At 47.2% G+C, this 27420-nt stretch overlaps 1 protein-coding gene across 5 annotated transcripts in view; it reads right to left on the reverse strand.

Moving 5' to 3' along the window:
- Positions 1-2200: 2200 nt before the first annotated feature.
- Positions 2201-27420, reverse strand: part of LOC109899284 (ras-responsive element-binding protein 1) — a 71482-nt gene continuing 46262 nt past the window's right edge. For 3 of the 5 annotated variants that reach the window (XM_020494357.2, XM_020494361.2, XM_020494362.2), the window contains 11 exons: positions 25447-25575; positions 25104-25336; positions 22473-22562; positions 20542-20705; positions 12148-12292; positions 11915-12057; positions 9349-9538; positions 5717-8435; positions 5196-5381; positions 3863-4663; positions 2201-3752 (listed from right to left, as the gene is read on the reverse strand). In XM_020494357.2, the coding sequence (XP_020349946.1) occupies positions 3085-3752; positions 3863-4663; positions 5196-5381; positions 5717-8435; positions 9349-9538; positions 11915-12057; positions 12148-12292; positions 20542-20705; positions 22473-22562; positions 25104-25336; positions 25447-25575 (5468 nt within the window). In that variant the 3' untranslated portion in view covers positions 2201-3084. The remainder of the gene's footprint in view (positions 3753-3862; positions 4664-5195; positions 5382-5716; positions 8436-9348; positions 9539-11914; positions 12058-12147; positions 12293-20541; positions 20706-22472; positions 22563-25103; positions 25337-25446; positions 25576-27420) is intronic. The other 2 variants (XM_020494358.2, XM_031836296.1) reach the window with 1 other exon arrangement.

Raw genomic sequence — 27420 nt, forward strand, 5'->3', positions numbered from 1 at the left:
CAATATTTTTGTGATACATAAATCATTGTGAGGTGTCTCAAACAGTTTGGGCTAGACAAAAAAAACACCACCAGGCCAGTTTGATTCACACCTTTCCTTAATATATCTTTATTGCTTTCATTTTTTCAATACAGAACAGCTTACATTTCTGATTCTGAAGCGCCGTAATACCAGAAGGGAGGGAGCAGTGTAGCTAACATTGAAGGTTCTGATCCAGGTCCTTTTATCTGGTCAGTTCTGGTGTGGCCGTAGCAGCGACGCCAAGTTCCCTTTCACAACGGGTCAGAACGTCAGACAGTGACACAGACAGCCACTTTCATTTTGTTTTTTTTACAGAGTCACGACTTGATTTCCTCTTCAAAACGAGAGAGGATAATATGGTCAAGGGTGACAGAAATTTGAAGTGAGGGATAAAAATTAAGAATCAAAAGGAGACCAAAAAAATAAGGAAAAACACCTTGTTTATGTGTATACCATTCAAAAAGAATGCTGATGAAAATAGTCTTGACTACGCTTTCAACCACGAGGATTTGAGCACATTTTTTGCGCACATCATTTTCTCTGTTCTCCTGATTTGAGTTCACAATCAAGTGCTAAATGTAGTGATTGACAGTTAAGCATTACAAATAAAATCATGACTTGGAAGAACTTCTTGCAACTCAGGAAAATGAAGTATTGAATATGCATTTTATAAAGACCCTGAGAGCGAGAGAAAAAAAAGAAAATCCTTAATTGAACAAAAGGTTTACATGCAAAACTAACCTAAAACTCACCCATTATACACAATTAATTTCACAGTTTTATACATATTTATATATCTGAAAAAAAAAAATCTTTGCCAAACTAAAAAAGAAACGAAAATAGATCCACATAGTCTATAAAACACGTACAATGGTGTACATAAAGCTTTAGAATCAATAGTGATAATCGAAGTTCCAGGCCGATGCTGGGCGACCATTTTGTGGATTTGAATCCATTATTCTCTGCAGCATCAATGTCGTAATCATAAATGGCTTCTCCTCAAGTCACATCTCTTCACCCCTCACTGGGTTTCCAAATAAATACAATAAAAACAGTCCATGTGCATTCTTATGGGACTCATAATCACACACCCACACAGGGACAAATGAGAGAAGCAGAGTCCCTTGACAGTGTTTTTTGAGGACAGGATTGCATTTTGCATTCTAGTCTGCCAATACTTTCCCAGTGCCTGAGAGCAGGGTTGGGATGGGGGAGATACCGGGGTACAGCCACTAAAGGACAGTCTTCTGCATGGAGTTGGAGCTTCGCCACCTGTCAACACCCCCCCACTTAATACTCTGTGTTACGTTGAAGTTCCAAACACAGCTCAGAAATTCACTTCGGTTCATTCTCTCTCTGATTGCTTAGTCGTTTATTGTCGTAGTAGTAGTAGTAGTAGGTTTGTTTGTATGTTAGTGCCAGATGGGTAGTTGTCCGGCGGCGCCTGACTAGTCCAGTGCGCTCTGCTCTGTGGCTGTCCGTCAGCCTCCAGCCGATGCTGCCTGCGTCTTACAGTTCATATGTGCGCCATGAGGTTTCATATGTTTGCTTCTGAGGTTTCTTTATAGAAAATTAGAAGGGAAAAAAGGAAATACATTTCTATAAAATTCAGCCCTGCAAGGTGACATGATTGACATTTGAGTCCCACCTCGGAAATATACTCTTGGGCTAAGGGGGCGGTGGAAGGGGGGTTGAGGTGGGTGGTGGAGGGGGGGGAGGTGGGTGGTGGAAGGAGGGGGTGAGGTGGGTGGTGGAGGGGGGGGGGGGGGGTGGGTGGTGGAAGGGGGGGGGGGGGGGTGAGGTGGGTGGTGGGTGGTGGAAGGAGGGGGTGAGGTGGGTGGTGGAAGGGGGGTATTGCCCAAACGGGAGGCAGCAGGGAGACTAAAGTTAAAGTAGACAAAACTGAGTAGTGTTCCACCTAGAGCACGAGGTGAGTTCTGCATATAAAATAACCCAGCAGAACCCCAGGTAAGGCTTTAAGAACACAGTGACAGTCCTTTTGGAAGACGTCTAAATTAGCGGCAAGAAAATGAGTTGCCACTAGGGAAGAGGGGAAAGTGGACACAAGCTCGACACACTGGTGGTAGTACAGACAACATGGGACCTCCGAGAGAGGTTTCTAGGAACGCTAGAGGGTGACGGTGAGAGATGGGGGAGATACACATATCAAGCCCTTTTGTTCAGGAAAAGCTCAATTTATGCAAAAACCTTATATCCCCCCACCAACACCTGAACGAATAACACACAGAATACTCCAAATGCAACATGGTCAACGCACATGGAATTAAATGAGAATGATTCTGAAAAAACACACTGTTCAGGCAAATATTGCCCATATTACTTCTGAAAAGATAGAGAGCCTATGGGAAGAGGGCATGTTAAAAACCAAAGACAAAAGCAGAGTTCTCGGTTGCGCCAGGTTATCCATTGTCAAGTCTGTTTTCTATGAGTCACCTGTCCCCTCACACCAAATCACGTCACAGTTCATTCATGTATTCTGCAAACAAAAAGAGAGACTGTAGACGTTGGTAATCAGGGATGAGGGAGTAAATCAAGACGAAGGAGAGAGAACAACGCCAGTCTTTTTTCAGGACACCTTTATGACAGCCTGACAGTTGTCTGCTTTAGCGGTGTTTCCAGTTACATGAGTGACTATCTCCACTGCTGTGAACTGACTCAGTCTCTGCATTGTTTTTAAGGTACGACTGTGGTTTAAATACACAATAACAGTTATTTTACGTCTGTCACACACTTGATCATGTCATAAATCGGTCATGGTAAATGAGATTTCATTTATTGCTTATTCAAAGGTCATTTCTATATAGACTCCAAAAACAATTATGTAATCATCATAAAAAGCTATAAAATTAGATCCTCCGTAGATAAATGTAGATAAAGATATAGCAAAAACAATCAAAAATAGAAGTAGTAAGGCACTTAGAAACAAGGTGTTTCTTCTTGATTTCATCGTCTTGCATTATTGGGGAGGGGTACTTCTATCTTATGGCACTGTGGCACATACAGTGGTCCACTGCGTAAAGAGAACCAGAGACTGGGGCTCCCTCACTCCACGCCCACCAAGGGAGCCTCGCCGGCAGGTAGGGTGAACTCCCGGGGAGGCTTGGTGTGGATCTCCAGTAGGCCTTGGATGAAGCCTTCCGATGGGCCCTCTGGGTCTTTCTCTGGGGTTACATCAGAGGGCTGTGGGGTGTGGGACTCTGTGGAGGATTCTTTGGGGGTTTCTGTTGCTGGTTCAGTGGCTGTATTACTAGCTGTTATTGAGGCTGATTCTACAGCAGCTAGTTCTACAGCTATTTCAGAGACGTTGTCCGAGGCCTGTTCTACAGATGGGTCCAGAACAGGTTCCGAGCCTGGTTCCGAGGCTGGCTTAATGAGCAGCTCAGCCACGGCCTCTGTAGCTGACTCAGACTGGGCTGGTTCAGTGGTGGACAGGGACTGGTCCGGAGATGTGGAGCCTGGTAGAGGGGCCTCTTTCTCAGCTCCCTCCCTGGCCACTCCAGTGCCCTCGCTCTCATTCTCTGAAGGAGGACATGTGCTGGTTGGGGTGCATTCTCCCTCCTCGCTAGCCGAGTCTCCGGCCGGGGCCTCTGCCCCGTTGGCATCAGCTCCATCGCTGCCCCGCGGCTTCAGGTGGATCCGCTGGTGCCTCACCAGGCTGTGCTTCAGGGTGAAGGTGCGCTCACACGTCTGGCACTTGTAGGGTCTCTCGCCTTAATAAAAATATAAACAGGTAGATCAATAGTCACACATACACAAGAGCAGGGCCAGGTATGAATATCTTTAAAGAAAGTAAAGCTACAACAATAGAATTAACTAGTACCTGTGTGCGAGCGCATGTGTCTCGTCAGATCCTGCAGTGACCAGAAGCGTTTGCTGCACACGTTACAGATCTTCTTCCTCTTGTCTGCTTTGCTTCCCGACCCTCTTCCCACCTCTCCTTCTCCGTTCTTTGGTTCTGCCAAGCCCCCCTCCTCATCGCTCCTCTCCTCCTTCTCTTTCTCCTCCTCCTCTGAGCCGCTGTCCATCACACTTTCCGCTCCCTCGCTTTCCGGAGCCTCCTTCTCTCCCTCCTCCTCCTGATCCTCCTCCTCAGTGGTGGCTGTAGTAGCATTGGGGAGCTCTGTGCCTGGCCCGGTCCCCTCCGTTCCACAAGCCTCTTCGGGGGGTGCACTCTCACAAAGGTGAGCCTTCTCATGGCGAGCCAGGGTGGCGGCGTAGCGGAAGTTCTTCTTGCAGTTCTTGCAGGTGTACTTGGAGGACTCTTGGTCCTGCTGCTGGACGTCCATCACCCTCTCCGGCTCGGCCACCACCACCCTTTCTCCGCCCAGGGAGGTCTGAGGCTGCTCGCCATCCGACGAGAACTTGAAGTCGATGAGCTTGCTGGCAAAGTTGAGGTCCAAGCTCTTGTTGCTCTGTGAATCATTGTCATCATAGTCTTCATTTTCATAATTGTTGCTGGTTTTGTTGTTGCTAGGTTGCGGTTCCATCTCCCCTAGCAGCTGCTCAGCAATGTCTGGTGTTTGGTCTGCATTTGGCGACTCGTATGCGTCGCCTTTCTGATCAGGGTCCATGCTGCTCAGATCCAAAACCTCTCCTGCAGTCTGCTCATTCTCGGAACTCTCTAGAAAAAAACACACAAAATGAACCGTCAAATTACAAATGGATTATTACAGAATAGCAGTATAGTACAGTACTACAGTACAGTGCAGTACAATACTGTATAGTACAATACCGTATACTACAATACCGTACAGTACAATACCGTATACTACAATACCGTACAGTACAATACCGTACATTATATTATAATACTGTATAGTACAATACCGTATACTACAATACAGTACAGTACAATACCGTAAAATATATTATAATAATGTATAGTACAATTCTGTATATTACAATACCGCATACTAGAATACCGCATACTACAATACCCGAATATTACAATACCATATATTACAATACAATACTGTATATTACAATACCATATATTACAATACAATACTGTATATTACAATACCGCATACTACAATACAGTACAATACCGAATATTACAATACCGTACACTACAATACCGCATACTACAATACAGTACAATACCGTATATTCCAATACCGCATACTATAATACAGTACAATACAGTTTCGTACCTGCGCTGTCGTGTGAACCCTCATCGCCGTTCTTGGATACTTGGCCGTTGCGGCGCAGAGAGCGGTTGGTCACGCCGTGCTTGCGCAGCAGGTGGCGCTCACAGTTGGACTTGGTGGAGAAGAAGGCGTCACATTTGGGACAGGGGAAGGGCTTCTGACCTGTAGCCGACAGCACATTAGAGAAGACTGAACGTCACATAAGAAGTATTAGGGACATGTTGTGGACCCACAGGAAGTTTTAAATATGCAAAATGCACGCAGTTAGACCCTTTAGAAAAACCTGTCAAATGAATAGTATAATTCCAAGAAATGAATGAGTTATCTTGTATAACGTTTTTCTACATTACTGAACAGTATCTTCCAGGTATCATTGCATCGTTGTGACTTGTCTATTTACGCAGTATTTCAACATGACTTATTATGACAGCTGTGTGTTGGGTATTTGGGGAGTTATCCAATCTGTCTCAGCCAGCTGTGTGTGTATGTGTGTGTGTGCACGTGTGTGTTTCCCGATGGCTCACCAGTGTGTGTGAGCATGTGTCTCTGCAGGGAGCTGGCCCAGGGGAAGACCCGGGGGCAGAAGGGACAGGTCATCTTCTGCACTGAGTTGGAGTAGGCATTCTTCTTCCCTCCTTTGGACTGGGGCGGCACAGACTGAGGTGGTGACTCTTTCTCTTCCTTCTCCTCTCCCGGGCTCTGTCTCCCCTCGTTTCGCCTTCCCAGCTCCGCCGCCCCCGTCTGCAGGTAGGTGCTAAACTTGTTAGCGTCGGTGGTGGCAAGCATCTTCTCCACGCTGGCGAACTCACCACTGGATTCCAGGTCCAAGCCGCTGCCTGTGTTCTGCTCGAGCGTGGACACACAGGCAGGTGCCATAGTCTTGGCCTGGCTCACTGGCTTCTTTCTAGTGCGCTTTCTGGACAAGCCCTCTAGGGGGAGCTCTTCCATCGATGTTTCTGAGCTGTTGTCACCCCCAGCTGGACGGTCCGGTTCTGTCTGGAGGCCGTTGAGGGCAGCAGGAGCCTTGTTATCTGGCTCCCTCTTGAGTAGGTCTGGAGCCCCCGAGACAGAGGAGATGATCTGGGCGATGGAAGCCAAAGGGGGAAGCTCTTTCAGAGAGCAGGATGAGGAGGTAGAGGCTGGTTTGGGCAGTAGGGGCTTGAGACGGAGTGCCCGGCCTGTGGTGGTGCCAATGGGGAACGGGGAGGGGGTCACTGGGGGGAGCTGGTAAGAGCCAGACTGGGGGGTCGTCAGCTTCTCCTCAGTGCTCTTGTCCAGCTGAAGGGCTGAGGGGAGGTGGTCCAGTACGCTGGGGAAGGGCAGCTCCTTTTTGATCTCTCTGCGCTCCACGCTCACCGGGGCAACAGCGGTGGTGTCTGTCTTCAGCCTCTTGCTGGGGTTCTTGGGGATGGACAGGTCAATAGGTTCCATGGAGCAGTCGTAAGCTGCTGGGCTGACCGTCTCCAGTTTGATCCCAGGAGACCCGGTCAGGCTCCCCGCAGTGCTGCTTGTCCCGCGGCTCTTGTTGGAGAAGTCCAAGGGCTGATCCAGGTCACCAGAGGAGGAGTAGATGCTGAGATCCTCCACCTTGACCGGCTGCAGGGTGGCAGTGGGGTTGGGCGTGAGGCCGTTGAGAGCCAGAGGGTTGCTGGGACTGGCCCTGGAGGTGGAGGCTGTGATGACGGGGAGAAGGGTGGCGATGTGCTCCTCGATCTCCCGCTCCTGCACCTCTGGGTGCTGCTTGAGCATGTGGTGGATGCAGTTCCTCTTGGCCAGGAAAGCCGCCCCGCACCGCCGGCACTCAAAGGGCTTGCGCTGGCAGCCGTTGTGGGTGCGCAGGTGGATCTGGAGAGCCCGGTAGCTCTTTAGATCCTCACCGCAGAAGCGGCAGGCGGTGTCGCCGGCAGCAACCAGCTCCAAAGGATCCTGGGTGGTGGTTGACGAGACGTACTTGATGTTCTTCTCAATCTCTTTCCGTGTGTTCTTCATGTGCTTCTTGCGCAGGTGGCGCTCGCAGTTGGCCTTGACGGTGAAAGGGTAGTGGCAGACGCGGCACACATAGGGGCGCTCGCCGCTGTGCGTGCGCAGGTGGCGGATGAGTGTGGCCTTGTCGGGTGCGACGTAGTCACAGATGTTGCACTGGTGCGGTAGTATGCCCAGGTGGAAGCGCATGTGCGCCTGCAGCACCCCGGAGAAGGCAAACACCTGGTCACAGAAACGGCAGGGGTAGGATGCCTTAGCACCCCCGCGGTTGGCCCCTCCTGACCCCTTCTTTCCCCCGGCCGCCTGGCCCTCCTCTTGTTTGATCTGCAGCTCCATCAAGTCGTTGGGCATGAGGGCATCGCCCATGCAGTCCGCCTCCATCTGCATCTTCTCCAGGGAGGCCTGGCTGCCCGAGGAAGAGGAGGATGATGATGATGATGAAGACTCTTGGGGCATATTGAGCAGCTGGCTGGGTGGCGGGGGCAGGCTGGGGCTGATGCAGCCCAGGGAAGCCTGCTGGGTGCTCTGGAGCGGCGGTGGCGTGGAGGCAGCCGGGCTGGAACGCGGTGCCACCATAGGCTTTGGCTTCAGCGGGGGCATGGGCTTGCAGCTGGCCGCCTGGGCCTGGCCGGACACTCCCTGGTGCGGGGCCTTGGCCAGTGTCGGCAGGAGGCCCATCTGACCGGGGGCGGCCAAGGCCACCTTCAGGATCTGCTGGATGTCAGACAGCTCAATCAGGCCAGCCTCGCCACAGACAGGCTTGACAGCAGTGCTACTGTCCGGCTGGAAGAGGAAGCCCGTGGGGAAGGGCTGCAGGGAGAACAGACTGAGGGCCTCCCTCTGGGACAGGCCCTGCAGAGACGAAGCAGCCACCAAGCCCAGGCCGCCCAGAAATCCAGAAGCTGTGGAAGCCGCCTCTTGGGGCAGGGTGGAGTCCGGAGGCCCCACCTGGATGACCCGGATACTGTCCAGCTGGGCTTGACGGACTTCATCCTCAGAAGGCTGAGGCTTGACCTGGGAAATGTGCTGCAGACCCAGGGATTCCAGGAAGCTGGCCTGCTGAGGGGGCGGGGTTGTCGGCTTCTCCTGGACCGCAGGGATCTCTTGGCCGCCCCCTACAGGCGACGGCTGCTGCTGCTGATGAATGGTGGTCTTGTGCAGGTCTAGGGCCGAGTGTAGGGGGAAGGCCTTGTCGCAGGCCTCGCACACAAAACGGTGGAACTTGCTGGTGGACCGGCGGAGATTGGTTTCACACCAGACCTGTTGGAGAGAGACAGACAGATGAGGTTAGAGTGTGGAAGAACAGACTGAGGCCCTGTGTGCAGTGGAGGAAAAAGTACCTAATTGTCATACTTGAGTAAAAGTAAAGATACCTTAATAGAAAATGACTCAAATAAAAGTGAAAGTCACCCAGTAAAATACTACTTGAGTAAAAGTCTAAAAGTATTTGGTTTTAAATGTACTTAAGTATAAAAAGTATAAATAATTTCAAATTCCTTTTGTTAAGCAAACGACAATTTTCTTTTTTTACAGATAGCTAGGGGCACAACATTCAGACAATTAACAAACAAAGCATTAGTTTTAGTGAGTCTGACAGATCAGAGGCAGTAGGGACGACCAGGGATGTTCTCTGTTTAGTGAGTCTGCCAGATCAGAGACAGTAGGGATGACCAGGGATGTTCTCTGTTTAGTGAGTCTGCCAGATCAGAGACAGTAGGGATGACCAGGGATGTTCTCTGTTTAGTGAGTCTGCCAGATCAGAGGCAGTAGGGACGACCAGGGATGTTCTCTGTTTAGTGAGTCTGACAGATCAGAGACAGTAGGGGTGACCAGGGATGTTCTCTGTTTAGTGAGTCTGCCAGATCAGAGGCAGTAGGGACGACCAGGGATGTTCTCTTGATATATGTGTGAATTAGAATATTTTCCTGTCCTGCTAAGCATTCAAAATGTAATGAGTACTATTGAGTGTCAGGGAAAATGCATGGAGTAAAAGTTGTCAAATATGAATAGTAAACTAATACTTAAGTATTTTTACTTAAGTACTTTACATAACTGCTTGTGTGAGAGATGACCAACATACTAGTAGTATCAGTTTCATAATCATATTAATTAGTAGTATCAGTAGCATTGGGAGCATCAGCAACATTATTCTGTCCATAACTTCTCCTCTGACCTGGGCGATATGAGAAAACTTGCGGCAGGAGAAGTCGATAAAGGCCAGGTCGTTGAAGCCAGAGGGGATGGAGGGGTTGTTCTGGATGAAGGGCCGTCCGCCGGGGTCCGTGGGCATCTTCTTATGGATGCCGGCGTTGTGCCGCAGCAGGCCGCGGTGGGTCCGAAAGGAGAGGCAGCACAGGTCACACCTAGAGACAAGACACAGAAATATGATACTATGTTGTAGTGCTGTGTTGTAGTTGGGTGTAAGAACACACTTAAATTAAATCATGTGTGTGGATAACTCTCAGCACGTCCTGTGGCAGTGATGGAGCGGACCTCGTTAGGCGCTAAGAGGGACAGCTGCTCAGTGTCTCCTAGGGCCAGCCCTCTTATCGGCCACCCTGTGACGAGGTGCCCGAGGGGGATTACACACAGCTTTATCAAGGCGTGCGCATGGAGACACACACACACCAGCTAATTATTAGAATGAAAACCTACGGGATGGTAGCTCTCCAGGAACAGGGTTGGGATTTAGGGGTGTCCTGACATGGCCATAATAATATTCGTACTCGTATCCGTAAATTCACAGTTGATACCTGTGATCCGTAAAAACGGAAATTATTTATGCCTAAGTAGATGTTGACAAAATGCTTCCTTGCACATTCTCATTGCAAAAAAAGCTGCAGATTAGGAGCAGCGCACAGAGGGGTGTGTATGTATGTATGTATGTACAGTGGGGCAAAAAAGTATTTAGTCAGCCACCAATTGTGCAAGTTCTCCCACTTAAAAAGATGAGGCAATCAGAGAGGGTCAGGCTTTGCGGTGGCCACTCTGGTTTGGGTGTCCTTCGCAGAACGGTGTCACCATAACCAGGTGTTCACATATCGTTCGGGGTTCCACTGCGCAAGAGGGGGTTGGTGAATTTAGATTTTATTTTCAACATTCTGATTGGCCAAAGTTGTCAAGCCTCCAGCGGGCCATCGTAGTGCACACATGTAGCCTACAGTTCTTCATCATTCCTGCCACCACCAGACAGAAGACCTACATCTAGGCTGCTGTAGCCTACGTATTTATTTGGTTTGTCATTCTATCGTTTCTCATGGAATTTTTGTGGTAATTAAATATAATTGATTTAGAATGGATCAGAATTTATTTTCCGTGTATTCTCAAATTGAAAATGGTCCCCCAGCACTACACACCTGCCCAGCCACCCCTCATCCCACACACCCAGCCCCCTACTCCATTCCCTGTGGTTTCACACCTCTGTGGGTATGTGGTGGGTACTCTGTGTACACATTCATTGTGTATGCCTGTGCTTGCTTGTGTATACCTGTGAGAAAGACTGTGTGTTTTCGGTCTCTCACACAGGTCTGCGAGAGCCGTCTAATCTCAGAGGTTGGCTCAAGCCCAGAGAATTCTGCTGCAACTAAAGGGTGTGCGTTTGTGAGTCTGTGTACGTTTGTGTTTCAAGTTTTATTAGTCATATGTACGGGATACACATGGTATACACACCGTCCAATGAAATGCTTACTTGCAGGTTCCTCCTCGACAACGCAACAAGAAGAAATAAAATATAACAATACAAAGATAAAAGTAAATGGCTCAATAGGATAGAATGAAAGTGTGTGTGTGTCTCTTCGGTGTGTTACTGCATGCCAAATGCGTTGTTTCTCAGCTTCTTAGAAATCGTTGTACACCGGGGTACCCAAGCCAGCCAGTGCAGCCATATCCTATTAACTGGCCCTCTCAACTCTTGTGATTAACTGGGATTAGGGCTAAATTTGCAGCACTTCCTACAATAATCAGATTGCTGCCCAACTCAACTACAGAAAGCTGCATCTGTCTCCTTTTCAGTTCAGACAAATACATTCCTATGTGTGAGTTATGCGCGGCTATCCATTCAACCCAAGTTGGGGTTTGAGTTTGGAATTGAGTCGCTATGGTGATCTGGAGATCGTGATTTGTCCATGGAAAACCGCTCCCCTCCCCCCTTCCGTTGTCCAGCCAACTGCATCACGACGCCTCCCCTCTGACTCATTAAACCCCCAACTCCATCCCTCCCGCCCTTTCCGGGGATAGCCTTCCTGCCGACTTTTCCCACTTTTTAGGCCTCAGGGCCTGAAGAGAGGGGTCAAAATTGGCCTTGCAGCACAGTGCTTTGAAGTTAAACTCTGTCAAGTGAAACATTTAGTCTGAAGGTGATTTGATGGGTTAATCCACGATAACAAAGCGTTTAAAACTATTTTAAATGCAAATGTCTTCCCAATGAGTAATATGCCACAGAGGTGGCTTTTAGCAGTGTGATGGAGAACCATGTCTTTAGGACCTGGGTGGAGAGAGGGCAGACCTGTGACCTGTGGCCTGTGACCCTAGCATTGAACCCTGACATTGGGGGGGGGCTTTATAACCACTACTGTTACAGGATTTATCACCATACATTCTGTCATTAATTCTAACTGTTGATTTGCTCGATATTTTGGTGACAATTTATTAACTCTTACATCAACTACACGCAGAGTGTTGTATTGCGTTTATGCCATCAATGTAATTCCACTGTGTGTGTGTGTTTTAGGCTCTAGTACCTGAGAGTGGTGTCAGGGTGTGTGTCCATGTGGACTTCCAGGTCGTATTTGCAGCCAAAGGTCTTGAAGCAGATCGGGCACGGCAACACCTCATCATCCCCCTGGCCTGATCCCAGTTCCTCCAACACACTCTCCTCTAGCACCTGGACACACACACACCGGTAACAATAACAATGACTTAACTGGGAATGTAATGCGGTGGAGTGGACTGTGTGTGTGTATGTGTGCATTACCTTTTTGTTGGGCAGTTCGTCGCCTCGCTCTGTGTCCTCGTCCATGGCTGACCTCCTCTTGGCGGAGGGGCGGCGTCTCTTGGTGGGCGAGGGGGGGCTAATAGGAATGACGCCGGCTGGGTCTTTGTCGTGGATCTTCATGTGCCTGCAGGGAGGAGAGAAGGAGAAAAGACATCAGAACAGAACAAGTAGCCAGGTCCCAGATCAGTTTGTGCTTTAAAGCCAACTCCTATAGCCAGGTTCCATTGGCAAGCTATTTGGCATGACAATTCCATTAAGAGTTGGCAGGAGAGCAGAAAAAGACTGGCACTATATATATATTATATAGGGTCATATTTTTTAATATGACCCCTTTACAAACAGACACATTTTTACCACATTCTTGCCTGAACATGCCTTTTGTATATGACCTGTGCGCGTGTCGGCATGCTGGGGACGAGTGGCAGTAGTGGTGTGAAGATGTGGGTGGGCGTCCATTTTAATAAATCCATTGAGAATATACCATAAAAAATAAATCCATGGGCTCCCGACTGGCGCAGTGGTCTCAGTCACTGCATCGCAGTGCTAGAGGCATCACAACAGATCTGGGTTCGATCCCAGGCTGTGTTGCAGCCGGCTGCGACCGGGTGACCCGTGAGACGGCGCACAATTGGCCCAGCATCGTCCGGGTTAGGGGAGCGTCTGGCCAGCTGGGATGTCCTAGTCCCATCGTGCTCTAGCGACTCCTTGTGGCGTCCGGGGTGCATGTACGCTGACTTCAGGTCACCAGTTGTTGTTTCCTCCAACTCATTGGTGCGGCAGGCTTCCGGGTTAACCGGGTAGTGTGTCAAGAAGCACTGCGGCTTGGCGGGTCGTGTTTCGGAGGATGTGTGGCTCTCGACATTCGCCTCTCCTGAGTCCGTATGGGAGTTGAAGCGATGGGACAAGACTAACTACCAATTGGATATCACGTTTAGGCAGGTCCTAAGAAACCTAAGACTAATCAAATATTTTGAGTTTAATTTGTTACTGGTCTGTGCAGCCCATTTGGCTGCAGCATGCACATGCAATCAATAGTTATTATGTTCATTAAACAGACGAGACACACTTAGCCTGATCACAGTCAACACACATTTTATAATAGGCTAAGAATATTATGAAACATAATAAGACAACAAATATGTTTCCCACACAACTTCATGGCAACGTGTGGAACTGAGGTCATATAAACAAATATATACATTTTGAAACAGAGCCCAAGGCAAGCCCATGAAGCTTTTCATCATGTTTCATCTCTTTCCTACCCTCACTCTGCCTTGTTAGGGAGCAGGCGTAGGTTCTTACATTGAGCGTATCTTCATCATGACACCTATTGAAAATAACAGCAGTCTATATTTTCCAAATGATTTGGGTCTTACTTGAGTTCATACTTCACAACCTCAGCAGGCTTTTGGAGTTGCCTATACGCCATCGAGCAAAATAATAGGCCTACTCTTCATTTAGGCCACATTATTGCATTTCTAAATGTTTCTGATCAGTGATAGATGAGCTATACCACCTCCACTTCTTTGCCCAGCCAGAGAATTAACCAAATATATAGACGGAGATTCAGTGAACCAAAATCCCATTGGTTGATTAAGACAAGTCACAGGCTTTTGATCGGCAATAGGCCCAGGTTACTAAGCAACTGAACAACAAAATAATCCACTTGTTAAGCCACATAACATGCAGGCAAAATGTTCTGCCCAGTGCTAATAGATGAGCCAGCAGGAGTCTATGAAAAGGCATAACATCACAGTCCAACACAAAACATATCCCTTGAGAAGTTACAACAAATTCTGCCACCAGAATGGTTTGAAAGGTGTATTACAGTAAAGATCCTAAAAACAAATGCTGGATTGATGTACACCACTTATTTAATTCCCAGAACTTCAGATCTACTGAAGAGAGCTTGGAGGGTTGCCAGATTGGGGAGCTGGGCTCAATAATCTCCGCACGCACACGCCAGAGTATGTGAGCGGGGTTGAGCGGTCGGAAATCCCGCTTCTCGCTCACAGAAGAAAAAAAATGCTGTTCTGAATTCCATCCATTCATTAGAATCCCCATTTAAGCAACACTATTTTTGTGACTACCTGAACCTACCATTTGATTTTGAAGTATTGAAACCAAACCATATAATTTTTATGAAAAGTATTTCTTAAAACAACAGGAAAAGGTGACTGTAAGAAGCGCTCATCATTTCAAATAGGCCACATGTCATATTAAACAGCATATCAACACTGTACAGGAGCCAGACATGTAGCCTGAGAAGGAACAAAAATGAATTATTTAGGCCATATTACTAGCCTATTATTTCAAGGCTATAGTCTACAAAGAAATACGTTGTGAAGCACTTGCGTGTGCGACACACTAGCCTGGCAGGGACATTAAACGCTCAGCATTTAAACAACATTTTGTTGTGTTAAATCATTAGTCTATTAATAGTGCATATAGTAAAACTAAGTTAGAATTAAATAAAAAATGCCTTTGAATTCACTTTTAGAAACACAAGTTTGGTCTGTGGCTTCAGGCTCATGTGAGCCGGTCAGCAGGGGAGAATACCCTCTCCCCTCTTGCACAGGCACTGCGGATGCTGAACACCCTTCGGGTCACTCTTGCCAGGCTGTGTAGGGATGCAGAGTTATTATTTTTTAAATATATAGGTAGGCCTAAAGGTTTTCAGGTAAAATAACCTTATCAAAACAGAAAGCTCCTTGAAAGAGGTCAGGCCTATTGGGCCAAAATCAATGATAGCCTATTGTATAGAAAATAGAACCAAAATGAAGGAAACTTAAGAGATCTGATTTTGATTGATTAATACTTTGCTACAATGACACACTTAGTTAGCTACCCACCTCGTTCCTTTCTGTTAGCATGTGAATCTAGTACACCATTATGCTTTCAGGATACGCGTCTTTTCAGATTCTACAATGATTCTATAGTTGTGGACACCGCAATCCCGCTCTTGCTCCTCCTCATCTTTGTAAGTAACCTTGATTTTGCACATGTGTTTTAGTTTCTTTATGAAGATATTAATGAACTTCATGACAGGAGCTATAGCAGCACACAAGTAGACTACAGATGCATGCTGGGCAGGCATGTCCTGAGCTTGTGAAGTTAAGCACTAGTCAAATTGTGCATGCTCCGCTCCTCGCTGATCCAGCTCCGCTCACATACTCTGGCCCGCGAGCACACCAAACACACACACTTGGGAGGAGGGCAGGGAAGGCGGTAATAGTCTAAGTTGCTCCAATTATCCAGCAGGCTCAGCAGGTCCATGTAAGGACCTAACTCCGGGCCAGGGAAAAGGGCCGAGGGTACCATGAAGGGCAGTCATCTCCATCCCTGTAATATTATGTCTATCAAATTTGCCTTCTCTAGTAACGTTTACAGGGGTAGTTCAGCTATTTATTTCTCTATTCATGGCATTCAGATATAGTAATACAGTTGGACATAGAATATGTTTATTAGTACTGTGGTGGATGATTGGAACACAAAAATAATCCTGTTGAGACAGAGTCCTCTGGAAGCATTTGTTGTTCCTGCTGCTAATCTCTGTCTCCCCCTTCTCCTCCTCCCGTCTCTCCTCCTCACAACACAACATTCAGCTGTCGGGCTGGAGTCAAATGGAGGAGAGAATGGGAGGGAGGGAGAGAGGGAGATGGAGGCAGAGATCAAGAGGGGGAGGGAGGGAGAGAGAGAGAGGGACGGGGAGGAGTGTACAGAGAGAAAGGGGAGGGAGAAAGACAGACGAATGGATAGAGATGTGAGATGGAAAGATGCTAGAAAAAGAGAAGAGAGAGGAGATAATGTCACACAGGCATTATGAGGCCTGACTATCCCTGACACTCAAGACAGGAGGTTGAGTTATCTATGGGGGAGGGGAGAAGGATGTAGGAGGAAAAGGAGGGGACAATGTAGCTGCGGGAGGGGGATAGAGGCAAAGGTGTACGTGACTTGAGTGTGTCCTTCTTAAGCTGATTACATTAGTTTAAACTTTGAGAGGGGGTCACTGATAACTGCAGAGCTAGGAGAAGAGTAATGAATGGGGGGGCTAAACCATACAGAACTCCTCCCCCCTCTACTCTTTCTGGTGAAAGGTCAAATGCCATCAGTTGATTTAAGGACACGTGTGTGTGTGTGTGTGTGTGTGTGTGTGTGTGTGTGTGTGTGTGTTTGTGTGTGTGTGTGTGTGTGTGTGTGTGAGAAGGGAGGGAGGACAAGAGGACTAGGACCCTGGAAAACACATCAGCACATCCCTGGGACTAGCCAACAGAGCCCAACATCAGCACATCCCTGGGACTAGCCCACAGAGCCCAACATCAGTACATCCCTGGGGCTAGCCCACAGAGCCCTACATCAGTACATCCCTGACAGACCTGGCCTAGCCCAGAGCCCTACATCAGTACATCCCTGACAGACCTGGCCTAGCCCACAGAGCCCTACATCAGTACATCCCTGACAGACCTGGCCTAGCCCACAGAGCCCTACATCAGTAGTCAGTCATAGGGCCTCTGAGTGTACTAACATTTCTGTGTGTGCGCGACTGTGCACCCATACTTCACAAGTTGTCCCTGCGCATCTGCTTTAATAAAGGTGGGTACATTATTGTGCAATTGTGTGGGTGAACTTGTTGGCAAGTAACTTTGATAGTGTGTGTATGCATGGATTTGTATTCTAGCTATATCTGTGTATACGTGTGTTTGTGTGAGTGTGACTGCGAGCATGTGAGTGCGCGTCAATAAGTGTGTTTGTCTGTGTAAAACTGTATGTCCGTGGTGTGAGTGTGCACGCCTTTGTGTGTGTGTGTGTGTGTGTGCGTGCGCGTGTGTGTGTGCGCTCATTCGCCAGCATGGGAGAGGAAAGGTCAGCCAGTGTTGGGTCGGCAGCAAAGGTCTCAGCTTTCACTCTGCCGTCAGTGCCTGGTTTAGAAATAGCAGGCAGGCAGCGAGCTGGCCACCCATCTGGGGACCCGACAGGCTGCAGCCGCATCCTCTGGACTCTGACCACTGCGTCAGCCAATCCCGAGAGAGCTAAGCTGTCATGTCAGCACAGCGTGATTGGATGAAACCAACTTGTCTTTGTGTCACCTCAGCCATCCTCCTAAATTCACCTGCCTAAAAAAACATTTCCCATCAGTCTATCTAGTTGGTTGATGGTTTGACGCACACCTGCAATAATGCAGTCGTCTGTAAATTGCAAAAACACTTTCAGGACTGAAGAGGTAATTTTACTGAGAGGCACTCAGACATCAAACAACTCAAACAGTGTCAATGTTACAACAAAAGTCATTATCAAGAGCGAGAGAGACTGGACTACTACTATTGCTTTAATGTATTGTTATTCTCATTAATATTTCCACTACTACTATTAATGCCTTATTGCTGTTGGTCCCACCATTTTTTGTTATATGTATACTTTGACAATGTATGTAATTTAACTTGCCATGTCAACAAAGTCTACGAGAGAGCGAGAGAGAGACTCAAACTGACAGTGGGGGTTGATGATTCAACAGCTCCCTTCTCATCCAAACTGAAAAAAATCCACTGCATCACCACAGTGGGTGGACAGGGGGCGCTGTAGCATCAAAATGATGCCGCCTGCTCTTGTGCAATGTCACACCAAGGGCACTTCTCCTTACCATCGCACCTTCTCTATCCCACTCTTCCCCACTACCCTTTAGTGTCCTCACTGTCCTGTAAAGAGTTAAGCAGAGTGCCCATCCACTACCCCCTGGATCAGTCTATTCGCCAGGCCCTTCGTAGGGTTAGGATGCCTCTCCTTGGCAACAGGCTCACAACAGCAGGCCCCATTTCATGTGATGCTCTGGCAACAAAATGGCTGCTCCCCTGCCAGCCACATGGACAGCTCCATCACATCAGACTAGGGCTGGATCAATTCAGTACCGTGGAACATTCACAAGGAAGGTCGCAGATAGGATGAATAGAGACTCAATTTCTGAATGTTACATCTCGCTGATGTATACACCCGTGCTTTGATTTTCTTGCCCCAAAGCATTGCTTCTTTTTGGAGTGTTGAGAAAATGCTAAACAGAATGGTGAAAAAGAACACGAATAGGCAAAGAAAACTTTATTTTTTTTATGCAACAATCTTAGTATCGCCTAGTATCTTCTACACAGAATTCAGTGGCATTCTTTAACACTAGAGACCAACACATAAACACACTCTCGTATTCTCTCAGATTGACTCGGCCTACACTCATTCCTTCCTGCCCACACCTCTTCATTCCATACACACGAGGGTGAAAAGATGAGCGCTCCAACGACGGAGCAGGCAGACTACTGTCCTGGTGCATCCCTCTCATGCAGATAGATTCAACAGCCAACCGTTTAGATTTTACAACACCACTTTATCAGGATAACTTCAGAAGCTTATGTTGTAGGGCTGGCCAACTCAAAAGGGATGGAGCTTCTCACATCACACATCAATTAAACGTCAAGCCCCCAATTCTAACACACACACCCACAATAAAACCCCTAAGAGAGCAGAGAGAGGAAGTCGGTATTTAACCCTGCCATCAGTCAAGTATGCTGGGAGCAGATGCCCTAACAGTTGTTGTTGTGTGTGTGTGTTGAAGTGGGGAAAGTCATTTTCCTACTTCCTGTACTCTGCTTTGCCTAAACAGCGTCAACACACACACACACACCTTACCCAGAGCATCCCAACCCCCGACAACGCCTATATATTTATCTCTGTGCCACAGTCCCCCATCCCCCTCCAGGCAAACGGTCTGCCCTGACCAATGTTAGCGTGTCAATTCTAAAAGATATAACATGAGCAAGACATTTTAGTTCATTTACAAACAGTATAACATTTTGTAAAAGCAGAATATTTCGGTAATAATTTTTGTAAATGCTTTATCTCCGGGGAAAACTGAGCACTAAAAAGATTTGTTTGTTTTCAGATTATTTTGTTTTATAACAACTGCTGGGCTATTCTAAAGGGCGTGTCTGCAGTTAGCGACAGGTGCTAACGCTTGGATTTTGCTGGCTTTATGTGGGAGCAGTACTCCACATGTGTTTGGGTGGTGCTGCTATCACACCTGGGTAGGGAACCATTTACAGAAAGGCTTAAAGACCAAAGCTTTAGTGTTGGTAATACTCTGGGCCTTTCAACGGCATACAATCTTAACCTCCCAAAAGCCAGGGAAAATGCAGAGCGCCAAATTCAAATAAATTACTATAAATATCAAACTTTCATTAAATCACACATGCAAGATAACAAATTAAAGCTACACTTGTTGTGAATCCAGCCAACATGTCAGGTTTCAAAAAGGCTTTTCAGAAAAAGCTAAATATGCTATTATCTGAAGATAGCACCTCTGTAAACAGAGAGAAACCATATTTCAACCCTGCAGGCGCGACACAAAACGCAGAAATTAAAATATAAATCATGCCTCATCTTTGACGAGCTTCTTTTGTTAGCACTCCAATATGTCCCATAAACATCACAAATGGTCCTTTTGTTCGATTAATTCCGTCGATATATATCCAAAATGTCAATTTATTTGGAGCGTTTGATCCAAAAAAAACACTGGTTCCAACTTGCGCAACGTGACTAAAAAATATCTCAAAAGTTACCTGTAAACTTTGCCAAAACATTTCAAACTACTTATGTAATACAACTTTAGGTATTTTTTTACGTAAATAATCGATCAAATTGAAGACGGGATGATCTGTGTTCAATACAGGAAGAAAACAAACTGTAGCTAGCTTTCTGGTCATGCGCCTCTAACAGTACACTTCAAGTGACACTCGTTCAAGATGGCCGTACTTCTTCATTACACAAAGGATTAACCTCAACCAATTTCTAAAGACTGTTGACAACCAGTGGAAGCGAGATGAACTTCAAGAAGGTCCCTTAGAAATCTGGATTCCCAATGAAAACCCATTGAAAAGAGAGTTACCTCAAACAAACAAAACAATCTGAATGTCCTCGGGGTTTCGCCTGCTACATACGTTCTGTTATACTCACAGACATGAATCAAACCGTTTTAGAAACTTCCGAGTGTTTTCTATCCAAATCCACTAATAATATGCATATCTCATCTTCTGGGGATGAGTAGCAGGCAGTTGAATTTGGGCATGCATTTCATCCGGACGTGAAAATACTGCCCCGTCACCAAGAAGTTAACACTGTCCACTAAATTTCTTAATGTCCATTTTGTGAGGTGCTGTACAGGCGCACATTAGCAATGAGACGTTTTCTTCTAGCCTCTGTGTGATGCGCAAAAATAAAAACAACGCCAAATGCAGAAATCACATCCGCCCCCACCACAATGCCTAAACATTAGTAGGTAGCCCTTTAATACTGAGCGAGGTGGAGAATGAGTCAGAGTGTGTGTGCGTGTCTGACCTGTGCATGTTGCCGTTGGTGGTGAAGGTCTGGCCGCAGAAGGAGCACTTGTAGGGCCTCTCTCCGCTGTGCACTAGCATGTGGCGGTCCAGCGAGCTGGCTGAGCTCAGGGCCTTGCCACAGATGCTGCATGAGTGGTCAGTCGCCCCGTTGTCCGAGTTGTGCTGGGAGGGGAGAGACAGCGAAAGAGATATTATTACGACACATTATACATTATTACTTCCATTACTGAATGTCAGAGAGCGAGAGGAAGTAGTAGTAGTAGCAGTAGTAGTAGTAGTAGTAGTAGTAGTAGTAGTAGTAGTATCAGTAGAAGTAGTAGCAGTAGTAGTGGTGATAGCAGTAGTAGCGGTAGTAGCAGTAGTAGTAACAGCAGTAGTGGAAGTAGCAGTAGTAGTGGCAGCAGTAGTAGCGGCAGCAGCAGCAGTAGTAGTAGTAGTAGTAGTAGTAGTAGCGGCAGCAGCAGCAGCAGAAGTAGTAGTAGTAGTAGTAGTAGTAGTAGTAGTAGTAGTAGTAGTAGTAGTAGTGGTAGTAGCAGTAGTGGCTGTAGTGGTAGTAGCGGTAGCAGTAGTAGCAGTAGTAGTGGTAGCAGCAGTAGTAACGGTATCAGTAGTAGTATCAGTAGTAGTAGTAGTAGTAGTAGCAGCAGCAGCAGCAGTAGTAGTAGTAGTAGTAGCAGCAGCAGCAGTAGTAGTAGTAGTAGCAGCAGTAGTAGCGGTAGTAGTAGCAGTAGTAGTAGCAGTAGTAGCAATGGTAGTAGCAGTTGTAGTAGTGGTAGTAGCAGTTGTAGTAGTGGTAGTAGCGGTAGTGGCAGTAGTAGTAGTAGCGGTAGTGGCAGTAGTAGTAGCAGTGGTAGTAGTGGTAGCGGCGGTAGAAGCAGTGGTAGTAGCAGTGGTAGTGGTAGTAGCAGTAGTAGTGGCAGTAACAGTAGTAGCGGTAGTAGCAGTAGTAGCGGTAGTAGCGGTAGTAATAGTAGCGGTAGTAACGGTAGTAGCAGTAGTAGTAGCAGTAGTAATAGAGGTAGTAGCAGTAGTAATAGCGGTAGTAGCAGTAGTAGCAGTGGTAGTAGCAGTAGTAGCAGCGGTAGTAGCAGCAGTGGTAGTGGAAGTAGTAGTAGTAGCAGTGGTAGTAGCAGCAGTAGCAGTAGTAGTAGCAGTAATAGTAGTGGCAGTAGTAGTAGCAGTAGTAGTAGCGGTAGTAGCAGCGGTAGTAGCAGCAGTAGTAGCGGTAGTAGCAGTAGTAGTAGCAGTATTAGCCGTAGTAGTAGCGGTAGTAATGGTAGCACCGGTAGTGGTAGTAGCAGTAGTATTAGTGGTAGCAGCAGTAGTAGCAGTAGTTGTAGTGCTAGTAGCGGTAGTGGTAGCAGCGGTAGTGGTAGTAGCAGTAGTATTAGTGGTAGTAGTAGTGGTAGCAGTACTATTAGCAGTAGCGATAGTAGCAGTGGTAGTAGTAGTGGTAGTAGCAGCGGTAGTAGTAGCGCTAGTGGAAGCAGAAGTAGTAGTGGTGGTAGGAGGAGTAGAAGTAGCAACAGTAGTAGTAGTAGTAGAAGCAGAAGTAGTAGTGGTGGTGGTAGTAGGAGTAGGAGTAGCAGCAGAAGTAGTAGTAGAAGTAGTAGTAGTAGGAGTAGAAGTAGCAGCAGTAGTAGTAGAAATAGAAGCAGAAGTAGTAGTGGTGGTGGTACTAGTAGTAGTAGTAGGAGTAGAAGTAGCAGCAGAAGTAGTAGTAGGAGTAAAAGTAGCAGAAGTTAGTGGTGGTGGTAGTAGGAGTAGAAGTAGCAGTCGTAGAAGCAGTAGTGGTGGTGGTGGTAGTAGGAGTGGCAGCAGAAATAGTAGTAGAAGTAGAGGTAGTAGTGGTGGTGGTGGTGGTAGTAGGAGTAGCAGCAGAAGTAGTAGAAGTAGCAGCAGAAGTAGTAATGGTAATAGTAGTGTTACCTGTCGGATGTGCATAGTGAGCTGGTGCTGGGTCATACAGTCTTTGTCACACAGCGGACAGATGAAATCTGTATTGACGTCTTTGGCTTCCTGTAAAGCAGACACACAAGACTACAAGTTACAACTAATAAGAGAGGCAAGATGGGAGCATACTGTGTCAATGGAGGATCTGGGTTATGCGCGTTGGGATTCATCCCATTGACAGGTGAGATAAGAACTTTCCACTGCGGCTAAATTTGATATTGGAAAGTATAAAAGATGCATGAAAATAAAAAAACTTTGTGGATCGCTGTGTATGTTAGAAATTATTACGCTTTCATCGTTGGGAGAAGTTTGAGAGGGTTGGCAATAGATGGGATGGCTGACAAAGTAAAAAAAAACGATGTGCAAGCTTCAAATGGGGCAAATGTCTGTGTGTTGTTGTAATTCTGCATGGCCAGATAGCTAGCAATGATGACAAAGAACTGTCATGTGGGGAATCGTAAGCGGCTCATTTCAGCTTGTTTAATCTTTTTCTTGATACCATGTCTTGTTTTGAGGTGTTTTAACTGATTTCATGTCAATGCTAATATGGCTCAAATTCGCTAGTTAGCTAACCAACAACTTTAACGATGTATTTGAGAAACAATTGCTCATTGTGCAAATGTATTGACGTTTTCAGTAAACATTGGAGACGAAATAGTTAACAATCTAAGCCGAACCCCATCTGTTTCGCCCCACAGTTGCGCCTTCATCGGTTTTGTTGCTAAACAACCAACCAGTCTATACCATAAAAACACTTGGTCTTTCATAACTATTGTATAGTTGGGCTGTGGTTGGTGGGGCCTGAAGCACTGATGGCGACTTCATTCACCATAGGGTCTGCCATCCTATCCTTCTGCATGAGTGGAGGGATATACAGCAATGTCATTACTTATATTCTTTTGATAATAAAGACCAGAATGGTCAGGGCAAAATAATATAGGTGAAAAATGTACTTTGCTTTTGTCTGGCAGACCCCCCCCCCCCCCCCCCATTGATGATCTGTATTCTGCGGTCGAAATTAGACAGAGAATTGCACCTGCTAGTCCCAGCGAGTTTTGGATTTGACCCTGACACTCATTCGCCTGTAGCCTGGGTGTGTGTGTGCGAGTGAGTGCGGTATGATGCGTTTGTCTTCTTGCATGTATGCGTGTTATGTTGTTTGTGGAGAATGGTGAGGGGGATGTTTCACCTTGAGCTCAGTGTAACCCTACACCCCAGGTCCCACCTTCCTCTCTCTCTCTCCTGTTGACACTACAGCTGATAATTAACTCGGACTGACTGAACATAGCACTGGACTGCCATGGATTGCCCCATGCACGCACACACTGTATAAGTGTAAAGGTGGCAGAAACAAAATTAGATGCATGCACACAGAAAACCGACTTGCACACAAATATGCATACTTTCTTTCACACACAGACAGAGAGAATCTTCAAAAACAATCTCTAGGAAGCACTTCCTTTTCCTCTCTTGGAGAGGCCTAGTAAAGGAATTGTTCAGTTCCTTTGCACCGCTGGCTTGGGCTCAAGTCTGTTTCACAGCCCTTCGTCTCGCTGGCATCCAGTGCATTGTAGACATTTTCTCTCCACACACTGACTCAAGTGATCTGGTGCTCAACTCCACTGTATAGTGTGTGGCAACAGAGGTCAAGAAACATCCTTAATCATTCCTTCTCCTGTGTGTGTGTGTGTGTGTGTGTGTGTGTGTGTGTGTGTGTGTCTAGACTGCAGGATGGACAGCGAGTGCACGAGAACTGAATTGAGTTTTAGGTTTTCAGCAAAATATGTGACCCCATTTCCTTTTTTCTGCTGCTCTTTCCAAACCACAGCACAGTGTGGACCCTGCAAGCTGGCCACTAGTGACAACCTCTTCACCTGGTAGCATGCGTTGATGCTATAGCTGTGTGTGGCCTATGTTAGAGCTGACAATCTGGTAAATTACGTAATAGGCTTTAAGCCGGTTTCCTCAAGAGGTGAGCACCTGTTCACTCCTGTAAAGGGATGTGAAGTACACTCTGCATGTCAGGGGTAGGTCGGCCTACAACTCTGGTCCTGGATGGCTCTTCCAGGCTGTGTGTGTGTGTGTGCTCGCGTCATAAGTGACAACTGTTTGTCCTACACCCGAGCATTATGGCCCCCAATCCCATGCTTTAATAGGAGCCACGTAACCCATGGCCGGGGGGACAAAAGGGGAATTGAGAGGCAAGGACCATTTGTCGCTATTCGTTTGAAGCTGGGACGCGAGAGTTGTGGAGTGAGACGGGGGGATGCTTCTTCACCTGCCCCTACAACCCACCCCCCCATCCCTCGGTACTGACACACACACACACACACACACACACACACACACACACACACACACACACACACACAGAGAGGATATCACGCATTAATGACATATTACAGATAGTGATACAGGGGAGGGTTGTGATTCGTATTCTTACTGCAGAAATGGGTGTTTACCATCAATGAAAAACTAGCTTTTACTGTACTGTTCTCTTCTACTTCAACCAGTTGACACATTTCCTATGTGATGCCACACTGACTCAGTCTCCTCCCTGTTCCTCGGCTCGTTTTTTTTTACGTGTGTGTGTGTGTGTGTTTGTACCGTGTTTCTCCTGGCATTGCGATTGACACTAGTGGGTCTGGGTGGGGTGGTCTTGCTAATTGAGATGGAAGGTGTTGAGGCAGGGGCTGAGGAGGGCTCCATGGCGCCGTTGAGCTGGCCTGCGTTCATCACCGTTGACAGCATGGCATTGATGGATGACAAGTCCACGCCCTCTGTCATATTCTCTCCATTTTCATCTTCCTCCTCTCCTTCCTCCATAGCTCCATTACTCCCTGGGAAGAGTGAGGAAACCGCAGTTAGTATAAGCAAACTAACACACACCAGCTTTGCAACACACACAGGAACACTCGGACACGGACACAGGCACATACACCACCCTCACCTGTGTGCTCGTCCTGTGTGTGTGTGGAGTTGGGGGTTTCCTGCCCCTCAGAGTGCTCAGTCTCTACAGTGCTCAACTCAGCGCTCACCCCTCCCCCCGGACGCTTGTCTTCTGTGGCGCTCTCCATCACTGCAGGAACACAACATACACAAAAACTAAGAAGGCGTCGGTACTTTGCAGGGTTGGGGTCAATTCCATTTAAATTCAGCAAGTTACATTAACGTTTACTAGCAACATGTTGCCAGTCCAAAAAAATGTAAGGATAACGTAGCTAGCTACTAAGATGAGCACAACGTTCCGTAGCTAGCTACTAACATGAGCACAATGCTCCGTAGCTAGCTACTAGCGTGAGCACAATGTTCCGTAGCTAGCTACTCGCGGGAGCACAATGTTCCGTAGCTAGCTACTAGCGTTAGCACAATGTTCCGTAGCTAGCTACTAGCATTAGCACAATGTTCCATAGCTAGCTACTAACGTTAGCACAATGTTCTGTAGCTAGCTACAAGCGTAGCACAATGTTCTGTAGCTAGCTACTAGCATTCGCACAATGTTCTGTACCTAGCTACTAGCATTAGCACAATGTTCTGTAGCTAGCTACTAGCATTAGCACAATGTTCTGTAGCTAGCTACTAGCATTAGCATTTTTCACTACAACAAATGTAAAAAGTACAAGGCATGCGCAAAGAGATACTGATGCCACATACGTACATACTTGTTAACATGAGGAGTCAGATGGTAAATGAAGTGAGTATGCAGTGCACTTCAGTGTGCACTAGCGCATACGTTGGCTATGGAGTGGAAGGAGGGCCTAGAGGGGTTGAGGGGGCTGAAGGTTAATGCAGAGGGGAGGAGGAAGAGGATTGTGATAGGGAGAGCGAAAGAATACTGGCCGAGTTGATGTCACTAGCTAGACATGATAGCCTGTGTTTTATGACATTAAACCTGTCTCGTATGAGACAAGAGAGGGCGGGTGGGAGGGAGAAAGAGGATGAAATATCCTCCCCTTTCTTTCTATCCTCAGCATAACAACAAGAAACCAATCACAGCAGGCCACCAATAGTGTCTATGGTCCATGGTCAAGTAAAGCCATAGGCCCCCAGCCACTACCCAATCAAACACACACAGATTCAAGCCCTTGGTTTCCCTATCCACTCTCCGCACCCGGGCCAGTCTCCGATGGGAGGGTTTGGGGGGGGGGGGGCTAATCTCTAACTCCATGCTAGACTGGCGCTTTCTGTACCATCCCCCCAGGCCCATCCTGTATCCAGCACACATCCCTAACTATGCCTACTATTGTTATCTGGCCCAGCTAACATGCTATGACACAGTATCACAGGAGATCCAGCTAATACAGACAGTGACTGAAAAACAGACTAATGACAGACAGAGAGAGAGGACAAAAGAGAAGGATGCAGGAGAGGGGTAGATGGAAAAAGGAAAGAAAGAAGGGGGAAGGAGAGATACAGACACAGAATAAGCAAGAAAGAGGAGAGAAGAGGGGTGAGAGAGAGCCCAAATAAGAGCCCCCCCCCCCCACCCCGTTAATTGCAGATTCCCGTTCACAGCCCCACAGGAAGCTCCTCTCCGGTCCAGGCCACTTCCTCCTCCTCATGGAGGGAGGGTTGAAGTGTGTGTGTGTGTGTGTGTTTTAGTGTCTACATTCCTCTACATTGGCTTTCCAAACAACTCACCCTAACCAAAGTGAATAAAAAAGGTAGAGAAATAAAGGGATGGAGGACAGGAGTTGAGGGTGATAGAGAGAAAGGGAAGGGGGGGAAGCCTTGGAAATGGAGAAGTAGAGAGATGAGATGGAGGAGAGGAAAAGGAGGAGATGAGAGGGGTGAGAGTGGGTGAAAGAGGTGAGCTTGAACAGACTGGTGACGGCTGGTTGTGTTTATTCTAGTGAGTCCCGGGAGGGAGTAGAGAAGTGACATTACAGACTAAGGGTGTAATGGTTCGCCAAACCCACGGATG

This window comes from Oncorhynchus kisutch, linkage group LG11 (assembly GCF_002021735.2).
Source record: "Oncorhynchus kisutch isolate 150728-3 linkage group LG11, Okis_V2, whole genome shotgun sequence".
NCBI lineage: Eukaryota > Metazoa > Chordata > Actinopteri > Salmoniformes > Salmonidae > Oncorhynchus > Oncorhynchus kisutch.